This window comes from Bombus vosnesenskii, unplaced genomic scaffold, assembly GCF_011952255.1.
Source record: "Bombus vosnesenskii isolate JDL3184/JDL3185 unplaced genomic scaffold, Bvos_JDL3184-5_v1.1 scf7180000013607, whole genome shotgun sequence".
In the NCBI taxonomy this organism is placed as follows: Eukaryota; Metazoa; Arthropoda; class Insecta; order Hymenoptera; family Apidae; genus Bombus; species Bombus vosnesenskii.
In genome coordinates, this window is record NW_022883146.1 from 476,083 (window position 1) to 499,075 (window position 22,993).

Genomic DNA, 22,993 nt, shown 5'->3' on the forward strand with positions numbered 1-22,993 from the left:
GAGAGAGAGAGAGAGAGAGAGATGGCAGTACGAAATAGCAGTTTGTTGAAGCGGTAGAACATTCGAATAGCAGATTCCACTCCATTTTCCACTGTATTCCGAAGCACAGGTACCTCCATTTACAGATTAAACCACGTCACACCCGGTATAGAGGGTGAAGGGAAAATTGGCTGGTCGGGGCTCGTTCTTTCGAGGCTATTCCCTTTAAAAGGGTCTCGGCACGAGCTGGTACGAGTAGCTGCGAGCGAAACGACAACAATATCGGTGGACTCGCGTGCGAATAGCGGCGCGTAAATTGCGCTTGGTACCGGTCGATCGATGCGAATCGAAACGAACGCGGAGGACCGGAAGCGTTCGTGCGCGCTCCATAAATTCCCGATTTGTGGTCGTGGACGATGCAGTTTCCTGGTGAATTCTGTTTCACTCGAGCAACGTGTTTGGGGAGACGTGGTTCTTCGACGATAAGAAGAAGTCGAGCTTCGCAAAGGCAGACGAGACTAAAAGCGTGCATTCGTTTTACATTGGCTTAGGGCGGGTCAAGATCAGCGTGCCGCGGTCAGAAAATTCTTCGACCCGCGCCTCTTTGCCCCTCTGACACACTTGCCATCATTGCGCGCCGGATAACGAGTGTCTCGAACTTTTCTCTTCTCTCTTTTCGAAAGAAAACGGCAAGCCAGAGGTATACATATACAGCGACTCGCCAAAGTATTTCGATTCTTATGGTAGAAAGCTCGTGTTGTACGGAAGATCGTGAAACTTGATCAGCACTGTAACGAAACACGACTGTTCTGATCGTATTCGTAAAATTTGAAACTGATACGACAATGTGAATGCAAGACGCGTTTACTGCGAAGAACTGAGTTGCTAAAAGAATATGTTGCTGGTGAGGAATAAAGGTAACTTTAGTAACAGGCAATATATTCAAAGGACTGGAATCCTGTGTTGAAAGTATCGGAAGATCTTTCTATGTTGTTTAATAGGTAAATCTGGAGGAACGAGGCACTTTGTAGACTTCGTTTGAAGCGAGGTTTAATTTCCTGGTAAAGAGAGCACTCTGAATCCTTGTCCTGTATAAGGCCGAGATATATACCGAACATTAAATAATATCGTGCTTCAGCTTCTGTTCGTTATTTGGATGTACTCTAAGTATTTAATATATCTTCCCGACGACGAACGATTTAATAAATGTTACAGTGAATCAAAGTCGGCTTGCTGAATGAAGCGACGCGGAAGTCAATCCGCGAAACATCGTACGACATAATCGCGGTTTATGTCGCGCGTTATTCGATTCGACGTGGAAAAACACGCGCGACAGCGCAGCTGTTCGACGGTCAATTAGTTTCGATCAGGAAGCAATTTCAGGGACGCGCTTAGTAGACTTTTTCCGCCAATAAACCGCTGCGTTATAGGTTCATTAAGCCGTTTCCTGAAGCGCCCAATCGTTCCGCTTTTGCCGTTGAATAGCCTTTAATTACGAATTTCTCGTTATTTGTTGGCCTTCGACTGTGTCGATCGGCTGTCACGAATTTTCTTTTTTCTTTTTTTTTTTTTTTGCCAACGTTCGCAACGTTCGCAGAATGTTTGCGATGAAAGTTCATTTTAAGAAAAGAGCAAGTGCTATTTTTAGAATAAAGAAGGAAGCAAGAGTTATGAAGTGTGTTGATTTTCGTTGAATGACCGAATGAATTTGCATAATGAAAGATTGAATGGCGCCGCGTTGAACAAGATGGTCTTCGTGACTGCAATTGCATCGATCAGAGCCCATCAATTACACGAGGCAGGAGACCCTGTCACAAACAGAGCACGTTTTCTGCAACATCCACCGGCAAATTTGATCGTTAATTCGTCGAATTCTTCGGACTAAATTCTACCCGCGTCGAGACGAACCGCTTTAAAAACAAGCGTATTAAAGTAAGCGTTTGCATGTTAATCAGGACATTATCGAACTCGTATTTCTCACGATTTTTATTTTTCAATCGTATTTCGTTGTTCCACTTTGATCCGCTACTTTTTCCAATTTTTTACAGTATCTAAAGCATGCATTTAATGGTGCGTTTTATTATCTTTTTCTATAAACGTTAAATTCCCATTTTTCTTGCTATTTTATCCTGCTTTCCTTGTTCCCTTTTTCTACATTTACATTTTTTACTTACTCCCCAGTTATGGATGCTCTGCTTTGTATTTCTTGTCTTTAGTTTCCCTCTTGTACATGGAATATTTTTTACACTTTGCTCGGTTCTATCCCCCCCCCCCCTCTCTGCTCGTTTCCATTTTTAGTATATTTTGTACTTTTTACTCGTTCTTCGTCTCATTCTCATTTTCTTCTCAAGTATTTTGAAAACTTTTTATACTTGTTCTTTCTAAATGAATCCTCTTTTATCTCGTGCTCTTTCGCAATTCCGCCAGTGATCTGAGAAGAAAATCTTTTATTTTCCTTAACTTCATTGAGAAATTCTTATTTGCTTTTAATATTTTCCTTCCATGTTTCGCATACTTTTTTTAACTGAAAATTTCGAGATCTCGTTACAGTCGTTTACAGTTTAGAATTATTCTACTACCCCTCCCCCCCCCCCCTTCCCTCGTACCACCTTTCTACTATCTTGTTAGACTACGGTATTTTAATTCGAAGAAATTTCTGCAACTCCAACTTCGCGATACTTGTTTCGGAACTTGGACTTAATTTACTCCGTGAGAAACTTAGATACAGAAACTCTGCAGCAACTTTAGAACTGAATTCGCCATTTAGATTGTCAATTAAATTTTATAGCCGAGATTTTATTGCTCTATAAAAGTGTTAGTGGGAAAGGTCGGAAGCCTCGATTAGGATCGTTAATTATCGTGAAAAATGTTCGGAGGATTATAAAAGCGAGGCTCGAACACTGGTTTTCTTCGTGGTAGTCTCGAACTAAACCATTCTGCCATGAAGCTAGTAAGTCGTGGGTTTTTATTTTAGGCACTTGCAGCACATAAAATTTCCTCGGGACTTAGGATTAATTTACCTACTTCCTAGGACTTTCTCCGTCAGTATATCTCGTCTCCTTTAACGCGTGTTACTTTCGTTCCTTTCCTCCCACTTCTTCACTTTTCCTTCATCCTTCGTCCTAATTATCATCCCATTCCCTCTTTCCCCCATTTTTTTATTCACCGTTTTATCTCCTTCGTCTTTTATTATCCAGCATGCGTGCATATACAGAGATACTTGTGAGAAACTAGGTCGAGTTATCTTTTTTAAAGCGAAGACGGAAGAAAAATGCTCGAGATATTCCACTTTCCACTTCAAACGGATCCATCACGTTCTTCCGCTTAAACAATAGTCCCCATAATCATACTATTTTTTAGCATCTGTCTCGAGACACGTGCTTCCACTTGCTTTTTAACCCAATTTCATCTGAAATTTAAACTTCCGCGCTTATTCTCTGCTCAGTCATCGTTTCTTCAGCCTTTGGCGTACGCTATCCTTGCGACGAGTAATTCCTTCCGATGGGTAATTAGAAAAGGAACCGGAGAACGAGGGAGAAAGGAAAAAATGAGCGAGAGAACATAATTTGTCCCGGCTCGTTTGTAGGATTTGTGGCGGGGGCCGCGGCGAATAAAAAGAGGATCCTCTTTGTGCTCGCTGCCAGCCTTCACAAAGTGTACCCGTCGCTCGTACACAGGAATAAGTTATGAAACGGCGGCTGGATAAAAACTTTTTGATCCCTCTTTCCCGCAACGAGAGTCTTAAGCCGCACCCACGTCTCCTCCTCGTTTTCCTTCTCTCGCTCTTTCGCCAAGGGAGATCAAGGACCCACCACCGATCGGTCGACTAAGAAGACGCGAGAGCTTCTCGCCCCCAATCGAATAACATCGGCTATCGAGTTTGCATGGAGGACGACGAGATTGAAATAGCTGCTGGCGACTAACAGCGTGGATCTTTGCTTGTCGCACGATCGTGAGCTGCAGCAGAGATGAGGTTCTAGTTAGGTAGACAGAGAATTCTTTGTCGACTTTGATAAATAGATGCGGATTCATCGAATGATTTCGGTATACAGCGAGCGTGTAGGTCCCGAGTCTTGTTCGAGAGTTCCAACGTTAATGTCGTACTGTATCATAAAACTCACTCTGTCCCATTGTTTGATTTTCAACGATCTGCTAAAAAATAACTTCAAAGATAGAACGAACGTTCGCCCTGTTACCATTCCATGTACGTGCAAATCATACGACTCGCTTAATTTCCATATGCAATATCTAAATAAAAAATTAGCCAAAAACTTGAAAACTTGGGGATTAAAGTTTGCTGTGCGATCAAATTCCTGTTATTTGCCATGGCGCGAAATTTTCGCTCGCATCTATTTAACTTTTCAATTACAAATTGCACCTGTACCGAGAGAAGTTAGAAACCAGGACCAAAGTTGCCACTGTTGCCAAAGATGATCCTCGTCGAGGAAGACTCGTTCTTCTCTAATCCGGCGGACGCGTTGCAAGGGTCGCGTATCGAAAGGCTAATCCGTGGGTAATTACGGTAAATTGAATCACGGCGACGGCGAGGAGGACGGTTGTGCGGCGTGGGTGCGTCGTCGACTGAGTTATCACCGTCTGCCAGAAACAGGGCCGGACCTCGTGACCCGATATTGCGCCGGAACGCTCCGATATTGGCAGCGCTTCGGCCTCTCAGAAACGAAGAACAATAGGAGCAGCGGCGTGTGTGCCACCGCTATCTCCGGCCGCGGCGCTCCCTTTTGCTTTTGCCCAACTTTCCGTCGAGTTTCCCCTTGATCGTGCCACCGGGCCACCGTGAACCAACCCCTTGCCTCGCGGCTCACCCGACCAACCACCCCCGAGACCTTCGTTCGCGCGAAACGATCGCATCGTGCGCGAAAATAGACGCGATATGGGCCAGCACTCGTTGCATCGTCCACACACAAGAGATCGCAGAAAAATTGCTTCGATTCTATTCCTCCTTTTCCAACGTTTTCCCCCCTTTGCACGCCAATTCTCCCTCTTTTTACGTATTTTTCTGCTTTTTTCGTCTTTTAGGGGGAAATTAGGGAATCGTGAAAATGGGGGTGGAAGGTGTCATCGATTTTGCGACGTTGGTGCGTTCTTTGATCGCAATTGGTAGCATCGCGGACTGAGCTTTCGCTGCTTCCTTGAGTCATCCACGAGTTAAAGTGGAATTATGTAGGTATATTCGTTTCTAAGTATCGAGATGTTTGGTTTAGTAGAAAATATGGTAATTGAAATATGGTATTGAGCATAATTGTGGAAGCAAAAAGTTGGTAGAAATCGTAGGATAAATGTTAGATAAAATGTGCGAGAAATTGAGGATAAATAGGGTAGAAAACTGAAACGGATAAGCTGAATGTGTCACGGTGTGTGCACACGTAGAAGCGAGCAAGAATTTTATTTTATTGTTATACACAGTTGATGAGATACTTATTCCAACATTTTATTGAACGTGTACTTCTTCATACTCCGGGTGTACACAACTTCCTTATACTCTAAGATGCCAACCGGGATAGTAATTCTAAGAGATTTCAATAATTTCCTAATGATTGTAGCTCATTTTCCACGAATGTCCTAACATTTACGAGCGATAGTATAAATAGCCTTAAAGCATCGAGCAAGCAACACACGCGGAGACTAAAAATCCCGTTTCCATTTCCGATAACTCATTCGCTCACTTAAAAACAGTGAACGATCGACGAGATTTGCATGCGAATGCGAAGATGGTAGCCATAAAGATTACCATCTTCCCTCGTTTACCAGTATCGACATTTAAAATTTAAACGCGAAATCTCTGTTTACAGCAGACGTGTCCAAGTTCAGTTTTACTATGTAGTTACTTACGAAAAAGTATTCCCAACACCCGGTACATGGTCATGGCCTATCCGTCGAGACGTTCGAACGAGAAAATGTTATTAAGCGGCCGGTGAATTTTTGCATGCGCAGCGAGCCGCGGTGACGTTCGTATCGTCGCGAGTACTAATGGACTGCGACGTTTTTACAGCGGGGACTAAAAGCTCCGGCCCATAAAAGTGACGTTTCGCGTGCAAGCTATTTATTCTTTGCACAGCGCGTTCGCGACCGGCTGCTATTGCTCGTCGCGCGATAAGCTCGCGACAGCGCGCGAACGCGAGCGTTCAAAGGCCGCGATTTCCGGTTCGATCGAGCCGTAGGAATTTCCAGCATCCTGTCGACGACTCGTCTTCTCCCTTGATTCCTCTATTTTGATTGGAAAAGCGAAGATTAACGTCGATAAAATATTACTTTACGCAAAAGGCGTCTGACATTCGTTTAAAAACGTCGTCGAATTATACACCGCTGAAGATAATTCGTGTCAGGTTCGATCGAGACATTGCGGTCGCTCGTACTTTCCGCGACGTGTATTTTTGTTTCCTTTTTTTAAGCAAATTTACGGCAGTTTAAGAAGTTAGACAATCATAGACTTGCGATTATTTTCTTATTTAGAGGATCAGATAGATTTAAAGGATTATTTTCTATGTGGTTTCGATTCTCGCATTGATATCCTTTTAACGATCGTCTTAAAGTCGAAGTTTATTACAGTCATGAAACAACTTCCAACTGTGATAGAACGTATTATAGCGGCAACGATAGAATATTTAGACCACACGTCTCGCCTTTTCTTTCCTCTTTCGAAGCTACAGCGTAAAACCATCGCCTGAATAATACATAACTTATCGAGTCTGCGAGCGATTCTCCGCTTCTATACGCGTGAATGGCGCGATAAAATCATTCGCGACGTCCGCTAATTGTTTCGAACGGTGTAATAAAGCGAAAGGACAGAAGGAGAGTTGACGTTAAGGTTGAACTTTAGGATAATTCCGAGCTATTACGACGCCGATAAGATGTTCCGCAAACACAGAGGGAAGAAGAGTTACGTATTATCAGGCCACCTTGGTCCAACGTTCTTTCCATTGAAATTAGAATATAAAGAGCACCTTCTCGCTGGTAGCTGCTTCTAAAAGGGAAACTGCGTCGTAAAAAACTGGCTGCGCAGTCAGCTTTCAAAAGAAAATTCACTTGCAGCGGTTCAAAGGGCTCCGAAATGACACACCGTGAATTTTTCCTCTCATCAGAGAAACTCGCTAACCGGTCGTTCTTTGCAACAAAATACGATTAGTCGTGCAAAGTTAACGTCCATCCACCGTTAAACGCTTTTTCGTCCGCGCCTCGTTTAAAGCAAAGATCCGCGTTTCTATCGTGAAAACGCGTTTCCTCGTCACACTTTCGAGCTTGCCTAGAATCTTGCAGGTCCTTTCATATGCAAAGTTCGCGTTCTGCTCTTAACCAGCGTTCGCCTCTATATTTGCGCGCGATCATCCGCGTTCAATAACCGATTACATTCGCCCGTAGCTTTCGTTATGAAATGCTCTTGAAAAAAAAAAAAAAGGAAAAAAGGAAAAAAAAGAAAAGAGGAAGATGCATATATTCGCTATGGATAGCTCACTATCCTACAAGAGTGTTATGGCACGAGGCGAAAGCCACACGACGATTTTCCATATTTTGCCTGGGAATCGCGTTGAAATGCGCGGCGGATTCGCGACGAAAAAGAAGGAACACACACACACATAGAGAGGATAGCTCGAGCCGGTCGTGGTATGGAAAAATGACCGTAAATATGCATTCCGCTGGCAGCATCTTGTTCTTGAGTCGTGGAACGCGTCCTTTAAAATCATTTTTTTCCAAGCCGCGCGACAACCGCCTTGGAATTCAGAGATTCGCGCGGCCGAGCGGTCGACCTGCAGAATGCGGATCGACTTGGCAGAACGAGCACATTCTCGCGCGGCGAACGCATAATAGAAGGCCAAGCGAGACAGCGAGACAAGATCGAGCGAGTTTTCAGAAGGAACTCGGACAGATGTCTCTCGGCATACGTGGAGGTATTTTTTTTGTTTCAATGGTCGGAAGAAAGATTAGTTGAAGAACGAGCCACCTAAGTAGAATTCATACCGCGTGGCGTATGTACTCTTCCATTCACAAGTACTAGAACACCTGGTCTCCAGAACTTTAACGCGATCGATTCACCACGATCTAGCATTCACGCGGGACAACGATACAAAACAATCGAGAAAATCCATCCGCCAGAATTCGAGGAGGAACGTAATTAAGAATCGCGCGAGTTCGCCCTTGCAGTCGTTTCTAGCTCGCATCCCGTGGAAAAATATAGCGAACCGGATGGTTCGGCGTAGAATCCGTATCGAAGGTTGCAACGAAATACGAAAAGACAGAGATATTGGATAGGGATGTTAACAAGACGAGCGCCAGGATTGATCGAAGCAACTAGAGAAAACGAGAAAGCTGCTTACGAACGAGGGTGTACGTGGAACTCGCTCGTGCGAGAAGTGCACTTGGGAAAAGTATCTCTCCTAGACTAGTTACGTTCGTTTGCTGGAATCTTCCTGTTAGTACATTGCGAAGATTCTTTAAGCGATCCAATTAGAATTAGAGAGAAAACGGCAAGTTCGACTGTTTGCCACGAGGCAAAATTAATTTCGTTTTGCGCCGATCTACCATCTTCGTGCTGGAATCCCGCGATCCTCGTCGGTTTCCAAATTTTCATTGTGTAATCCGGAAGCAGATTCGAGGATGTTTCGCGCGAACTCCTCTGTGCACGGTAACTAGGCTAGAAATTCGCCGTACGATTAATTCTAAGCTTCTTTTCCGACTGTTTCGCCTCGGATTTCTTCCAGTCACGTTGCTTTCCTGATTCTTCTTCGAGTCATGGCCACGCCACAGGAGCCACCGAGACTAGGAGCCTGTTTTCTTTTTGCAACTCGTCTCTCTTGCTCCTTCTAATTTACCTAATCTCTCTTTCAGTCGTTTATGCTCATGTAACTTTACATAGTCGGCGTTAAGAATCGTTGGCTCGTTCGTGATTCCGCGACTCGATCGGCCCCGATCGGCTCGCCAATTTACGTTATCAAACGGTGGATGCTTTCCATAGGAGGATTCTCCGGGTCTGAAAGGAAAATCCGAGCCGAATTGCCAACGACGGAAGGGAGCCGCGGCCCAGGCGACCCAGATGCGCACGCGACACGAATTCCAGGGAAAAAACGACAATAATGAGGGGGCCAGACATTAACTGCAACCTCGACAATAAACACGTAAGACTGACGCGGATCGATTAGCAGGCGGGAGTAGAAGGAAAGCGAAGGAAACGGGGAAAGAAAATAGAGAAGAGAGGAAGAGGACGTAGCGAGCCGTGGATAAGAAACGTCGTATATTTTCGTGATCCATTTTCGACAGGAGAAGACACAGCGCGGATGCGCCAGGGATTAGAGAAGAAAGAAGATGTACAGAAACGTTTCTGCGAGCATCTTGCCAAACTTCCGCAGAGGCTTCTAATTTAGAAAAAGTACGGCGCAAGAGGAACCATAGAAGCCAAGAGATGTCTTTGAATCACAGATATTACGTGAGTATCGAGCATGGTTTCTTTCAGGGGTTTTCATTTTCCTCTTCTTTTTTTCTTTCTTTCCTTTGATTGGAAAATAGAATTAGTTTTAGTACTCTTCAATCTTTTGTTTCCCTTCAACGCTGCAACTGTACGTTCATCGCTATTCATAGATGTTTTATCGATGTGCGATAACCTACGGATAGTCTAACGATAACTATGGATGAAACTTTGTGTATTTTTATGTTTCTCTTCCTGATTTCCGGCTACAAGTTCCTTTTTACGTTTCGATCGCCCATAATTTTAGCGTTAACGCATCTGTCTTATTTAATAAAATTACAATTTTCAAATTTTGAATGCGCACAATAAAAAAATATGATAGTACAGCGAGTACTTAAAAATATAAACATGAACTTTTTTCCCAATAAAATATCCTACTTATGCCTGTATTATTCACGGCGTTTACAAAATGGTGTCGCGATATTAACAACGAAAACAAAAAAAGAAAAATGGAAAAAAATAAGAGAAAACGAAGGATGAGAGGGCCATTAGCTTGCCGACGAAAGAAAAATCGCCAGCTACTCATCCTCCTGGGCGAATCTCGAACGGGAATAAAGGAGCCGTGCTCCGATAAACGTTATTCCACTTCCGATAATATTTCTTCTTCACTGCGGAGCCCACGCTTAAGATGTTTTCACGGATTGATAGGACCGCTGTTATTTCTCCTCTTTCCGTAGGCGGAACTTTTCAGTCTTAAGAGCCCCGAAGGAGTTGCCGCCAACTGGAAAGTCGGTTACTGGGTTGATATCGTTCCGAAAGCGAAAGACAAACGCTGGCTGCCGCGGTTTAACTAAAATATTCGCTTCCGATGATGCCTCGCGGAACCAGCCATCTTGTTAACGTGCAGTTATCAGAAACCTGGTAGAATTCCACATCGATTTGCAGTTCCAAATTATCTCAATGTTTTCTCCTTTTTTTACTTTAAACAGACGTCCATTACGAATAATAGTAGATTTTCTGGAATTATATAATTTTTTGTCTTGTTTAGTCGTTTCCCTTTCCCTTTTCTTTTTCTTTCTGTTAATTATACAACGCGAATTCCTTGTAACTGGAGAATCGATACACTGTGATAACAGAGTTTTAACAGAGACATCTTCGATTACGCGGTGAGATCTGTCGCTTTGTTTAGAAAGTTGTTGCTCTTAGTCAGCTACGATAAACCAACGAACCAACGGAATTGTTTATCGAGATTTGTCGAATGTTATCAAGATTTTGGTCTTGGATCCGACCAAATGACTATTCTTGAGAAACGACGAGTTTCTATTTACTCTGCGTGATAGAATCTGTGAAGCATCGAAGAAGAGATATCCGTTTCCATTAGATTCGCCGAAGCAATTATTCGTACTGTTTGTATAACCATTATCCTATTTCGCTTTTATCTGAACAATTTTCCCACTGTCCAGATACTGTCCTTTCCTCGTTGACGATTTACTAGGTGCGAGGAGAAGATAAGAGGCGGCACAATGGATATCGGAGCATCGAATAGCAGAGATGTAACTGAGTCACAGGTTTCGTGCGGTCAAAATCATTGCTCACCGCTGAAGCCGGGAAAACAAAGGTGTAACTTATCGTCAGTCAGCAATATGCCAATTTGATCGTCGGATAAACTCGCTACCCTGCACTTTTCCTAGACGATCGATATCCCGATACCTACTATTCCATTGTGTTTGAAAATTAAACAAGCCGAAGGATAACAGAAAACTGTTATCTCGCCGGAGCAACGTTCTAATCCTTCGAGGATCCATTGTGCCAACGAACGTGCATGAATTCCTCTTGGGCTTCTTGCGCGAGCTTCTTGTCGCTCGGCGTGTAATTTCACGACCCTATAGTGAACGAAACGTTTGCCGAGATTACGCTTGTAGCGACACGAGACCGTACCGTTCCCAGGGACAAATTGAAGACGATTTGAGTGGCCACCGGTGACGAAAATTAGCGAAGAAGCATACGGCGATGCTACGAGGATGAAGAGAATTACTGTTGAATGTTGACTAACAACAACCGTATGAAATATCCTCTTAGTTTTCACTGAAAGTTCGTAGTGGAATTGTAGAGGATTGATAAATAGGTAACGAGAACTTGCTGCTGCAACCCGTCGAATATATTTGAAATAAATTAAATAAATTATAAATAAATATAGACAATGTCCAAAGTCGCAAAGATACTGTAGATATTAATGTATAACTCGTATAACTGATTCGCTCGCGATCGCGTCCGTTTATTTATACTGGTCGAGGGAGAGTGGGAAAATTCGAATTCGTCTTTGTTCGACGGTTGCACGTAGCGGCGACATTGTTTTGCCCGCAGTTTATTTATTCTTACATTACGTGTATCCTAACGATCTTGATACTCCGAGGCAAAACAACAACATCGTCCTCTGATTCATGTGCCGCTGCAAGTTCCATCCTATCGAATATTATAATCGGCAAATAAATTGGATATTTATGGATTGCGGAGAAATGAAAACGTTTAGGATATGATATGGAAAGTAAAGTCGCTGTAAAATATTTAGCAGGCGACGAATGAGATTTCTATTCAGATTCCTTAGATTCTATTTAGACTCGTTTAAGATCTCTTTCGGTGCGCTCGTAAAGATATGGATTTGCACGAAGATTCGATAAAGGAAACCGTGGAAATTATATTTTATGTACTATGGCGCTTCTAATTTATCTCTCGATCGCTGGATGTTCATTTTATTCGCATGAAACTTTGCATCCCACAATGATTGACCGATCGAAATGCAGAGATGGCGATCTTAGCATGGAATGTTATGTTTTTGCACGGTGAACCATATGTGGTTTCTTTCCACGCAACGTATCAAGGAAGTGGCGCTATTATCTCGCAAAATTCTATTACACGTTTCGAGACACGCTGCGCGTCAGTGTTAAAAGCACAGTAGCGAGAGTATGGCTGATGCTTTGGAACACTTACCATCGCGTACCAGGCGATAAATTACATCCCTAAGGATCCGAGGTATCCCGCACGCATATGTGTGATCTTGTCAGAGGATCAGATCCTGGCGTAACCAAGTTAAAGCGGAACGCGTCACGGTTTCCGTTGCACTAACTGCCTCGTCGTTTGCATCGTTTTATCATACATTACCGTATCGCGCTGTCCGGTGACTGGAAGAAACCCAGTCATAAAATAATTTTCCTCTAGGAAAGTGAAAAATCATCCTCGAATGTTATTCGAACTGTCGTGAGCGAAACTGATCGCTTTATCCTTTTAGGAATCAAAGGACACCGTGCGCGAAGCTCGACGAATTTTGTTTGAACGTGGTCGTCGTTCAAAATATCATGGGAATTTTAAAACGTCGCAAACAGCAAAACAACGGCGAAACCTTTTAATTGCGTTCATCCGAATTTATCGTTTCGTAAATTAAAAAAGGAGACTTCATCGTAGGTTTGAAGGATCGGCGCGTTAAGCATCGATTTCGAAAATAGCAAAGGGACTGCAGTGCGCAAGTTGGAATTAACACGATTTAGTTTGAACGATCGGATCGATGGATATTTAACCTCTTAGGTACGATGCGCCACTATAGTGGCTCACTCTGTTACTCATTCGCTCACCGTTTCAACTAAACGATCTTTTTCATTCGTCTTGCTTCACAGTTTTAATGTTAACAATACACAGATAGAATATATAGTCTTTGCTCTTGATACATCAGTGTCAGATATCAATTGTTACTTTCCGTTAAAATAAGTTTTCAACATGCTGATCCGTATCCTTATAATTTTGTAGAATCTTCAAGCTCAAAATGTCGCTACAAAATGGAAAACGAAGAGCAATTTGGAAAACACTGTCGCGTTATAAGTGTGAAAATTGTGACGTGGGTCTATGCGTCAAAATGCTTTGAAATATATCACACTCAATTGTATTATTAATTATTAAACTTCAAGCATATGCGCCGTACGTTTAAGAAAAATTACAATTTAATTATCAAAAACATCTTTCCAATGTGCTTGCGTAGAGAACAGCATTATCCTTCACACGTTGCAGTGCTGTGTCGTTTACGCGTAATTCGCGTGAAACTCTTCCGTACAGAGAAAGAGAATTCAACCTAAGAGGTTAAGGATTGATACGCGAAGCTGAAGAATGACATATCTATTATACGTTTAAGAAAGAAAAATAGAGAGGTTGTGGTTTTATTTGAGCCGGCAGAAAAGGGAATAATATTAAAATGGAGGGAACAGGTGGAGCATGAAAAATGCGGCGAGTACCGGCGGTAAAAGTATTGCTGACGCGTTGGAAAAATCACTACCGTTTCTGGGCGAATAAATTATTGATATATGGCTACCCCTTTTCTCTTATAGCTCACCTTCTAGCCGAGTTCAAGATGTTAAAGGGGATCTCGCGCGGCTGTTCGTTTAAAGGCTGCGACCGATGTTTCTCCGGCTTCGAATATTTCCTTTTTCCCTTTTTATCGTCCAGGCTTTATTGTTTTATGGACGTTTAAATTATTCCAAAAAAAAGTGGTTACCGGAATAATCGAGATATTCTCTTTGACTATTCGAAAGTTGCAATAAGAAAGATCGAGAGATGTAAAATTTAACGATCTGGGAGCGGGAGGTAAGACTAGCTTCCCAGGGATACGACTTTCATGCTCGAAGGAAAATCTCAGAATAGATGTCTCCGAGTTATAGTGCTTTGAATAAATAGATTGGATAAATTTCTCTAGCCTCTTCCATAATCTATCAATGCCAGGCTGGTTATTACTTCTATTTATGTTTCGCTATGTTGGTAATAAAAAAAAAAAAGAATAAATAGACGCAACATGAAATTGCATTCTGCGATCATATTAAAACGAAAATTAAATCTCAACGTGTCTAACTATTTCTCATAGAAAATGATGCAGAGAGAAACCTTTGCTCTATGACATATATCTAAACGACAATCGAATTCTGGTGTCTGTAAAATTTCCTTCAGTTAGCAACTTTAAGCGTCCTCCATCAGCGAGAAAACTGGTCTGCAGTTTGTTACAATTTCTTGGGACCCACCGCACGGTAACGCGTTGTAACGCGATAAATCAGAGGCTTGGGTGGGGCCTTTGGCACCCTGGCGGGCGCGCAAGAAAAACAGATTTTCTAGGCCAATGGCTTCAGAAGCAATTTTGGCGTTGCGCTTGCAATCATATTGTTAGACATCCGCTTCGGAATTCGCATAGATTTCATCGGAGAATTCGTAATACGCTCGTCTGGCTGCCAGATATCTCGTATATATAAAAGCTTTATAATATCGCCGATAAAATACAGAATTGATCTATCGTGTTGCAGAGAACGCAACATGGCCGTACAGGAAACCTGACCTAATCTAATTTTTGCTCAACCCCATGAACAGAAATCTACAGATTCGAAGTATAGAGAAATTCGCTGCAACTTTGTTTAAAAGTCGCCTTCTAATAAAGCAGATCACAGTACGAGAGAAAAGAAGAAATGGATTCATTCAGAGGATGCAGTGGCCGGGTTTATTCATAGCGTCGATTCACGTGCATCGCCGAGAGGCACAAAACGCACGTGCGATCTCGTGCGATCTCTCCTTTTGCTGCTGACTGAACCATCGACCGTACTGAATCACCTCCTCTATTCGTAGACGCCTACGCGATCGTTTTCCTTGCTCGTCCGCCGGTCGGAGAATTTTTGTTCGCGACCATCAAGGCCCCAGACACATCGCCAGCGTCTCGTTCGACTTCTTTTTGCCACCGCCTCGTGAATTAATCGGCTTGCTCGTTCCTCGTAATCCCTTGTTTCTCTCGGCGAACATCGACCGCCTGCCACGTCCGATCGTTGTGTTAGCCGGTTGATTAAGCAACAAATCGAGCGACAGATTTAGGTGATAACCGATTTTTAACGCGACAAGCCGTTGGATTATTCGGTGGGGAAAGTTGTTGGTTAACAGATTCGATTGCGTAATGTTCTTTACGATACGCGCAATAAGATGATTGATCGTCGAATAATTGATTCGAGGCTCTCGGTAGAATTCGCTATAGCTCTATCAATTCTGTCAGAACGAGACAAATCGTCGATCAAACGTATAATTTCTTCTTGCCATATTCGACGCACTGTGTTTTTCGCTTTGTCAGAAGCGCGATCGAACGTCTGTTGGCGTTTGATTCGCGTTACGTCGACCAATTAGACCAGATGAATTACGACCAGACAGACTACGAGGTGAATTTGTTGCAGACGACACTAAGCCGAGCTTATCGTCGGGAATATGAATTTCTTCTCTGAGTTACTCGCGCCGCTTGTCGCATCTCGAGAGATACGAGCGAGAATTAGTCCGCTCGCGACTGCGCTGACAAAACAAGTCGCTGACATTTGTACAACTGTACCTTCTTTCGTCATTCGCACGCGAGAATGGGTGCCAGATTGCGCGCGAATGAAAGCGTCCTTCCCAAACATTTTTCGACGATACATACGCTGTAACGAAAAATCAAAACTGAGGAATCGAATTCTCAAAGAAGAACCGCTGAATCTACGAACGACGAGTTTATCCTTTGCTCGTGGAAAATCTCGGATGATCGCGGACCGTGTGACTAGCTCGGAAAGCGGCTGCATCCATCGCGAATTCAGCCGGAAGAACTTTCGAATAATTCCACCTTTTCTAGCATTTCACGAGAAGCCTCGAAAGTTCTCCAATTTATTCAATGTCATCAGATTTCCAGGTTTCCTTAGAAGGAGACCAGCTGCGCCTCTTCGCTTCGCCGTATACAACGAGCAATGAAATCGATACACGATACTGATTTATCTCGCGTGTTGGCCGTGCTGCGGATTAACGCTTCATTTCTTATCTGTTGGATCGAACAAAGGATACGTAGGCTCGCGGAGTAATTTATGATCGCCAGGAGCGCTTATTGCCAAGTTTGGTCGAGTTTGACCAAGTGGAATTCCAACTTCCGCCAGGAAGCAAGAAGATCCATACTCGCGATGGCATCGAGGAAATGTATCTTTAACGAGACTTTTCTCTTCTCTCCTTCTTTCCTCCTCGCTAGATCCGCAAACATCTAGAAATCCGCGCAGCTTTTTCTTCTTTCTAGCTTTTTTCCTCGATCCATCGTGGAATATTTCACTTAATTTACGATCGCAGAACTGTTCTCCCCAACGAGATCCAACGGAATCCTCTGCGAGTCTGCCAGCGAAGCTTTTCATAGTATTTGTTCGTGCTGAGAGCACGTCGATTCATCCGCTTCTTTCCGAGTTTTCTCACCAATCGAACTCGTTCTATCTTTTCCCCCTGCCTTTCCCCCTTAAATTCATCTCATTCGACTCCGGAAACGATAAAAAGCGCAACGAGCAATTTACGATTACGCCACGCTGCGTTTAACTGTTGGCGCGTCGAAATGCGAACTTTCGAGTAGGAGCAGGAAAATTTGGATCCAGCGAAACAGTAGGATCGTACAGTACGTTCTCTATCACGGAAATATCCTTTAGCGAGATTTTTCGAATCGTCCGGCTGATTCTTTCGCGACGTTTCTCGTTCTCTGTCGATGTCAAGGTCGCCCATATGATTACAAGCAACGTTCGCGTCCACTCGCGTCTCAGCCTATGAAAATGTGAGATTTTGAGATCCTGAATTGCTTGACAACCTCGAACGTCAATTTTTGAGTCCTGAAATCTTCGAGTTTTCGTTCTCCTCCCGTGATTTTTAATTCCGACGACATTACATTCTTTTTCTGTTTACGTCGCGGACTATGAGAATGCCAGACTTTGATTCAGACTTCCTTCACACCCTTGGAACGAAAATAGAGAATTTCGTGTATCTTAAAATCGTCGAATCTCCGTTCTTCTTCTGTAATTTTTAATTGCAAAGATATTCTTCTTTTTTTTGCATATTTTTTTATAATTCCAGGATTAAGATGGAATTAAAATCGTCTAAAAGCGGGAAAGTTTGGATATTTCGCAATTTTTCCGATCGATATGAGCAATCCTGAACGGCGACGAAGGAAATCCCGCGAATGATGAAACAGGAGGGGTGAAGGTATCGACCGCTAATAAATTAATCGTAGGCGCCGGCTAAAAAGTTCACGCATCGATCGTTTAAGACCGCGCCACGCTGATCCCCGGTGGAAATCATTAATCTTGTTAAGGAGCTGTTTCAAAGTGTGACGTGTGTTTGTAAAGCGGCCGTGCTGGGATCAACAGCCCCTCGTTTCGGTCGTGCTCGACGTCCGACGAGATTAGTCTCTGGTGAAAGAATAAATCAATCAACAGTAAATAAGAAAATTCTTGTCAAGTTTCCTCCATCGGATGACAAATCTCAAGCTTTCCTCGCGGAACATGTCTCCGCGTCAATGAACTTCTGCTGACTATATCAATCCGTTCGTACCAATATTTACTCTGTTACGTCTTTTAACCTGTTTGGACCGACACATTTCAAAGTCCTCGATACCAAATATTTTTCTCGACAAGAAATTGACCGCGACTCTAAGCAGACCAGCGACCCATCGGAAAGAGAAAACTTGCCAGGAAATTTCTCTATGCTGCGTCGCGTAGAACGCGCTGTCTTCTGTAACGATTCATCGATCGAATTTTCAATAGCGTTTCATTGCTCCGGCACCTTCGCTGTTGTTTCGATGGTTTGCACGCTGGAAATCTGGCGTCAGAGGTTTCCGATCGCCCTAATAACTTGCAGCAAATTATCCGCCGTTGATCCTCTAAACAACTTCCAAAATCGCCACTCTGGAGCACACCTCGGGCCGAACCTGCACCACGACCACGTATTCCAACAGCAGACTCGCTAATCCGGCTGAAATCGAGCCTGGCACTCGTCGATTCCGGTCGAAGCTCGATTGTTTACCGAGATTAATCGATCTTGCTGGCAGTGGTGCGCGGCACAGAGCAGCGAACAAGCGAAATGAAACTCTGCGTAAATCCGCAACCGGCAGTACCAGCAGAGAGTGGCGCGTCCTCAAGTGGAGGGATGATCGCGAACGAAAGAGGGGGTTTGGGCTCGCACTGCCAAAACCCGCGACCCAGATACCGATCGACCCACCGACACACATAACCAGAGGGAGAAAGGGTGCAGTTAGAAGGCCAGACAGAGACGGAACAAGAATGAGTGAGAGAGATAGAGAGAGAGAGAGAGGGAGCCAGCCCACTCCCTGTGTTACGTTCACTGCGTTACAGTGAGTCCTCTATCTTCTTCCTATTTCTTCACCCTCTTTCTTCAGTCGAGTTTGTCCTTCTTTCGCTCATCGACTGCGACTTCTCCGCTTCTTGCTGCTCATCCTCCCGGATTCTGCTTTCGATAACGCGCGTCGTCACCCAGATTTACAGCTCTTAGTTACTCTTGCCGCTTCTCTTGTTTTATAAATTATAATTTCTTGGCGGATGATCGCCGGAGAAGAGGGTTCTGTCGTCGGAACGTTTCCTACGCAGTCGGTGTTTTCGTAGAAGCGTTTGTAGGAAACCTTTGTTTGTTGTATGGAATACTCTTTGTTATAGTCTATCTGCACGTTCGGATTCAGTTGCTTCAAACGTCTGCACGAGAATGTGAATTTGCATCGACATACACAGCTTAGTTGTGATTCTTACTGGTAATTCTTCAGAAAAATTGCATGGACTTGCAATTATCGTATCTCCTCATTCTCGACCACATGCTGCGATTTTTCAGCACGTAGACGAGGATCTTCCCTCTTCTTCAGTACGAATTTTATACTTTAGCTGTCCGCCGAGCAAAGAAAAAAAACGGAAAAGTTATTAGAAAACTGGAAATCTCCCGCAACCTCCTCCCAATCCAGCCCTTAATCTTCCTTCCATTTTCACCCTCCTCTCCTCCTCCTTGCCACTTCTTGGGCTCTTTAATTTCGACCCGGTGTCCAGCCCCACATTTCATCGCACAGCAGCGGCGTCAACTCGCGATGCAGCCTGCCAAACCTGCAAATGCCGTATTCGTAGGCGCGCGTGCGTGCGCCGTGAAATCTACCGCGCGGACACGCGCGCGTTCTATCTCGCTCTGGTGCACGCGCACGCATACTACGGGCTGGATGAACGAAGAGCGCGCTTCCACCCGCGTGACAAACGCGGAAGAAGTTGATGGAACACGAGGATTCGAGCGGTGCGTGCCGCTCGAAATAGAATCGCGCGGCTCGACGCCTCGACCGCTCGAACCGGCTCTCGTCGGTCTGCCATGCAATTTCTGTGTTCGCACTTTCGTGACTCACGGCGTAATACAAATTAAGCTTTTTTTTTTATTTCCTTCAGATTGAAACTTGTAACGTGACTATAGTATCTTGTAGGTTTGACGGAACGAGGACGAGTTACACGAGGCGATAATACTACGTGTAATTAGTTTATGGCGTACTATCGCGAGCTATAACTTGGGACAGATAAACGTGTTGCGGTCTTCGAATATTTTACGACTTCTTTACGCTGTTCTTTCATCCATTCGTTGGTCCTTTCTCGTAGTTCTCCATCGACGAAAAAAATATAATCTCACAGAGGTGGAAAAACGCTCTTATTAGTATGCACGATATGTCGCTTGAATTTCATGTTGAATTTTCTTACAGATTCTTTCTGTTTGCTAAAATGGCAACAAGATGATATGGAAATTCGTGGATCACAGGGGAGATCGGATTGCCCCTTTAATTAAAGCAACGACGCTTATCCCTCGAAAATGAAATACTTCCGTAATTCTATATGGATGTGTTCATGTATAAATGAAATAGAGTCCCTGCGGTGGCCAATTAGCAGACGCATTAAGCAAGCGGTCGCAAGTTACGATAATCATAAACTTGCTGGCCTAACGAGATGACTGGACAGAGTCCAGCGACGCGGACTTTTAACGCCGGCTATTCTGCTCCCGGTTAATCAGCCGTCATGGTAAACTTAACCCTTACAAGTTTGTGGGACAATCCGTTTATGCATATTACTGTTCTAAATGTAGCGCTTGGTTATAGGACTTCGTATCTTATAAAATTTAATGCCGTTACGTGCAAGATCGTGGCAGGGTGAATCTGCGTTGTCGTAACCACGATGCTCCTAACTATTTTTCTCGTTACTTTCTTCCTATACTTTCGTTATATTCTCTGTGAAATACTGATTTCTGCAAATAAGCGAGTCTCGCGTCGTATAGTCAGCGGGAAAGATATATCGAAGTTATAAATCAAATAAAATAAAAAAAGCGTTGAGTAACGACAGAGCATCGATATAGCAGTTTCTGAAATTGCACGCGTCCTATGCAAGTCCCTTGAATAGGCTGGAAAAGCCCTTACAAAGTTTCACTAAAATCTGTACGATGGTACGTTCTTGTTAGTTCCTCTTTTAATTTGCGATTGTTAAAAATTAAGACGCACGTTTTACATACCGAAACGCGCAATTTCCAGTTGGCATCGTACAAGTTCGAAGAGTCTGGTTCGGTCGGTCAAGTCGTTTCGCTTCAAGTAACTGGAATTCAAGGTTGTGGTCGTACAAGTTGCTTAACTCGAACGCTTTCAATTGAAACAGCTTGAAACGTCCGTGAACCTGTTGTTTGAGTGATTTCAATTGCACGTTGTATTCGTATAACGTTTCGAATTGTTTGTTTCGATATCACACACGTTAACTACAAACTGTTGACGAATCTTACAGCTACGCTCTCTTTCATCGATCGTATAAATTTTGGTTGTGACATAAAGGAGCCCGTGAGATCGTCGACGACCATTCGCGACGCAGAAAATCGAGGGTTCGTCGATGGCCAGGCACGACCACCTCTCTCAGAATCTAAAATTCCGGAGGTATCGACGTCGAATCGTCAGGGAAAACCGCAAACACGAGTTTCGTGTAGCACGAAATCGCTGACGTGATTGGTCAATGTGCCAAGATTGGACTAGGTCAGTGTTGCGGAACACGGTGAATACGTGCAACCGGACCAATGAGTTACCCTGGTGATCTACAAATGCAAGAAAAATGAAATCTCTTTGAAGCGAAATTACCTAGTTTCTCGTCAAACACGCCGATCATATCGTTCCCTAATCCTATGAAACACCAAAGAAGCTATCGCTGAAAATCTGAGCAAAAACAGAAGATCAAATGACCAGTCAGATTTCTGAAATTCGCGTAGAATTCATCCAGATTTCCCCAAGATAAATCTCGATCTGCGACGTTCGTGCGAAATTTAGGGCACGCTTCGTAAATTTAGCTTCTTATGCACGACGTCGCGCGGGTACGTGACGCTTTAAACGCGAACCTCTCTCTCTCCCTCTCTCTCTCTCTCTTCAGCTTTCGAGAGAAAGAAAACGCGAGACGAGGCGAACCTGTCGACGTAATCCCGCCTTAACAATCTGTCGATAATAGGCCTAGAGGGTCATCGAGCGAGAGGAAAAAAAGGAAACGAGGGATTGGCCAGGGTGCCAAGATCCAGCGCAGCTGGGTCAGGACGTCGAGAGGGTTGCTCCCGTTAACGTTCGAACGACGCCGGAAAGGAACACGGCGAACAGCTGGATCCTAACCGGAGGAACGACTAGAAGTTTGCCACGGTTGTGTTCATAATTTTCTTCCTGTTCTCTGCAACCTCCGGTACCATCATGGCGACGAGAATGGGACAGTGGCCAGCTTGCCAACAACCGATGGTATTTGGCAACCGATTAGGCGCGCTGTTAATTAATTTTTCCCTTACATTTATTTCATTCGTGAGTTGCATCTAGCGTGGAACAGTCTACGAAAAGACGTTGGTCTCTCAAGTAAAATTTTGTATGATGGAGACTCGATTTCTTCGAGGATCGTGGCTCCTGAAACTACGAAGATAAGAAGCTTCGTTGGTTACAGAATTTACGATATTACATTAGATCTGTTATTTTTGGAACGGCACCTTGGAGTATCGCATTTTTTCGCTACTTTTTGCTTTGGCTGTTTCTCGTTGTAAGAAACGGTAGCATTGTTATTTGCATTTTTTTAGTAATCTCTTGACATGGAAAGTCTAAGACTTATCATACTTGATGAATGCAATGGATTGTGTTGCGATACTGGAATGCGGTTATCGATCAAAGAGTGCTTAATCGAGCCGGAGCTACGAGTTGGCATATTAATTCTCGTGCTTTGATACGTGACATGATTAGGACAAATCAACTTATATCGTGTGTATCATGAAATAAAATATACTTGCGATCTAGTTAAAATGAGCGTTCGATGAGCGGAGGTCTAAGATCAATAATTATCTGCTTTCGAATCGCTCGATAAAATTACAGTTTCCTTACAGAATGTAGTCATTCTGGTTCCACGGTATTTAAGAGCCAGACTAGTGCGTTGACACTTTGTTTATTAATTTAGACTGGATACTCGATGTTCGCGTACTTGCACGCTAGCCATACGGTTACTCGACTACCTGCTATTCTATATTTATTTGTTTTACTTTTACGTAACTGTCAGTTGCAACCGAAACGATCGAACAGTAAAAAGGAAGATTAGAATTTCCTGCTGAAAGCTCGCAACGGTACACGTTTACACGACGTGAGAGGAGAAAAAATCAGGCGACGAATTAAAGCGCGAGAAACTCGTTCGCGGAAACGATTTTCTTTATCCTCTTATGGCCTGATTGAATTATGCGTCAGCGGTTATCGTGGCGTTTTGT

At 43.6% G+C, this 22,993-nt stretch overlaps 2 protein-coding genes across 5 annotated transcripts in view; one reads left to right on the forward strand and one right to left on the reverse strand.

Moving 5' to 3' along the window:
- Window positions 1-22,993, reverse strand: part of LOC117238802 (very-long-chain enoyl-CoA reductase) — a 144,540-nt gene that overhangs the window by 27,931 nt on the left and 93,616 nt on the right. The window lies entirely within an intron of this gene.
- LOC117238801 (facilitated trehalose transporter Tret1-2 homolog) overlaps window positions 1-22,993 on the forward strand; it is a 120,248-nt gene that overhangs the window by 6,736 nt on the left and 90,519 nt on the right. For all 4 annotated transcript variants that reach the window (XM_033504007.1, XM_033504008.1, XM_033504009.1 and 1 more), the window contains one exon: window positions 8,948-9,415. In XM_033504007.1, coding sequence (XP_033359898.1) covers window positions 9,392-9,415 — 24 coding nt within the window. In that variant the 5' untranslated portion in view covers window positions 8,948-9,391. The remainder of the gene's footprint in view (window positions 1-8,947; window positions 9,416-22,993) is intronic.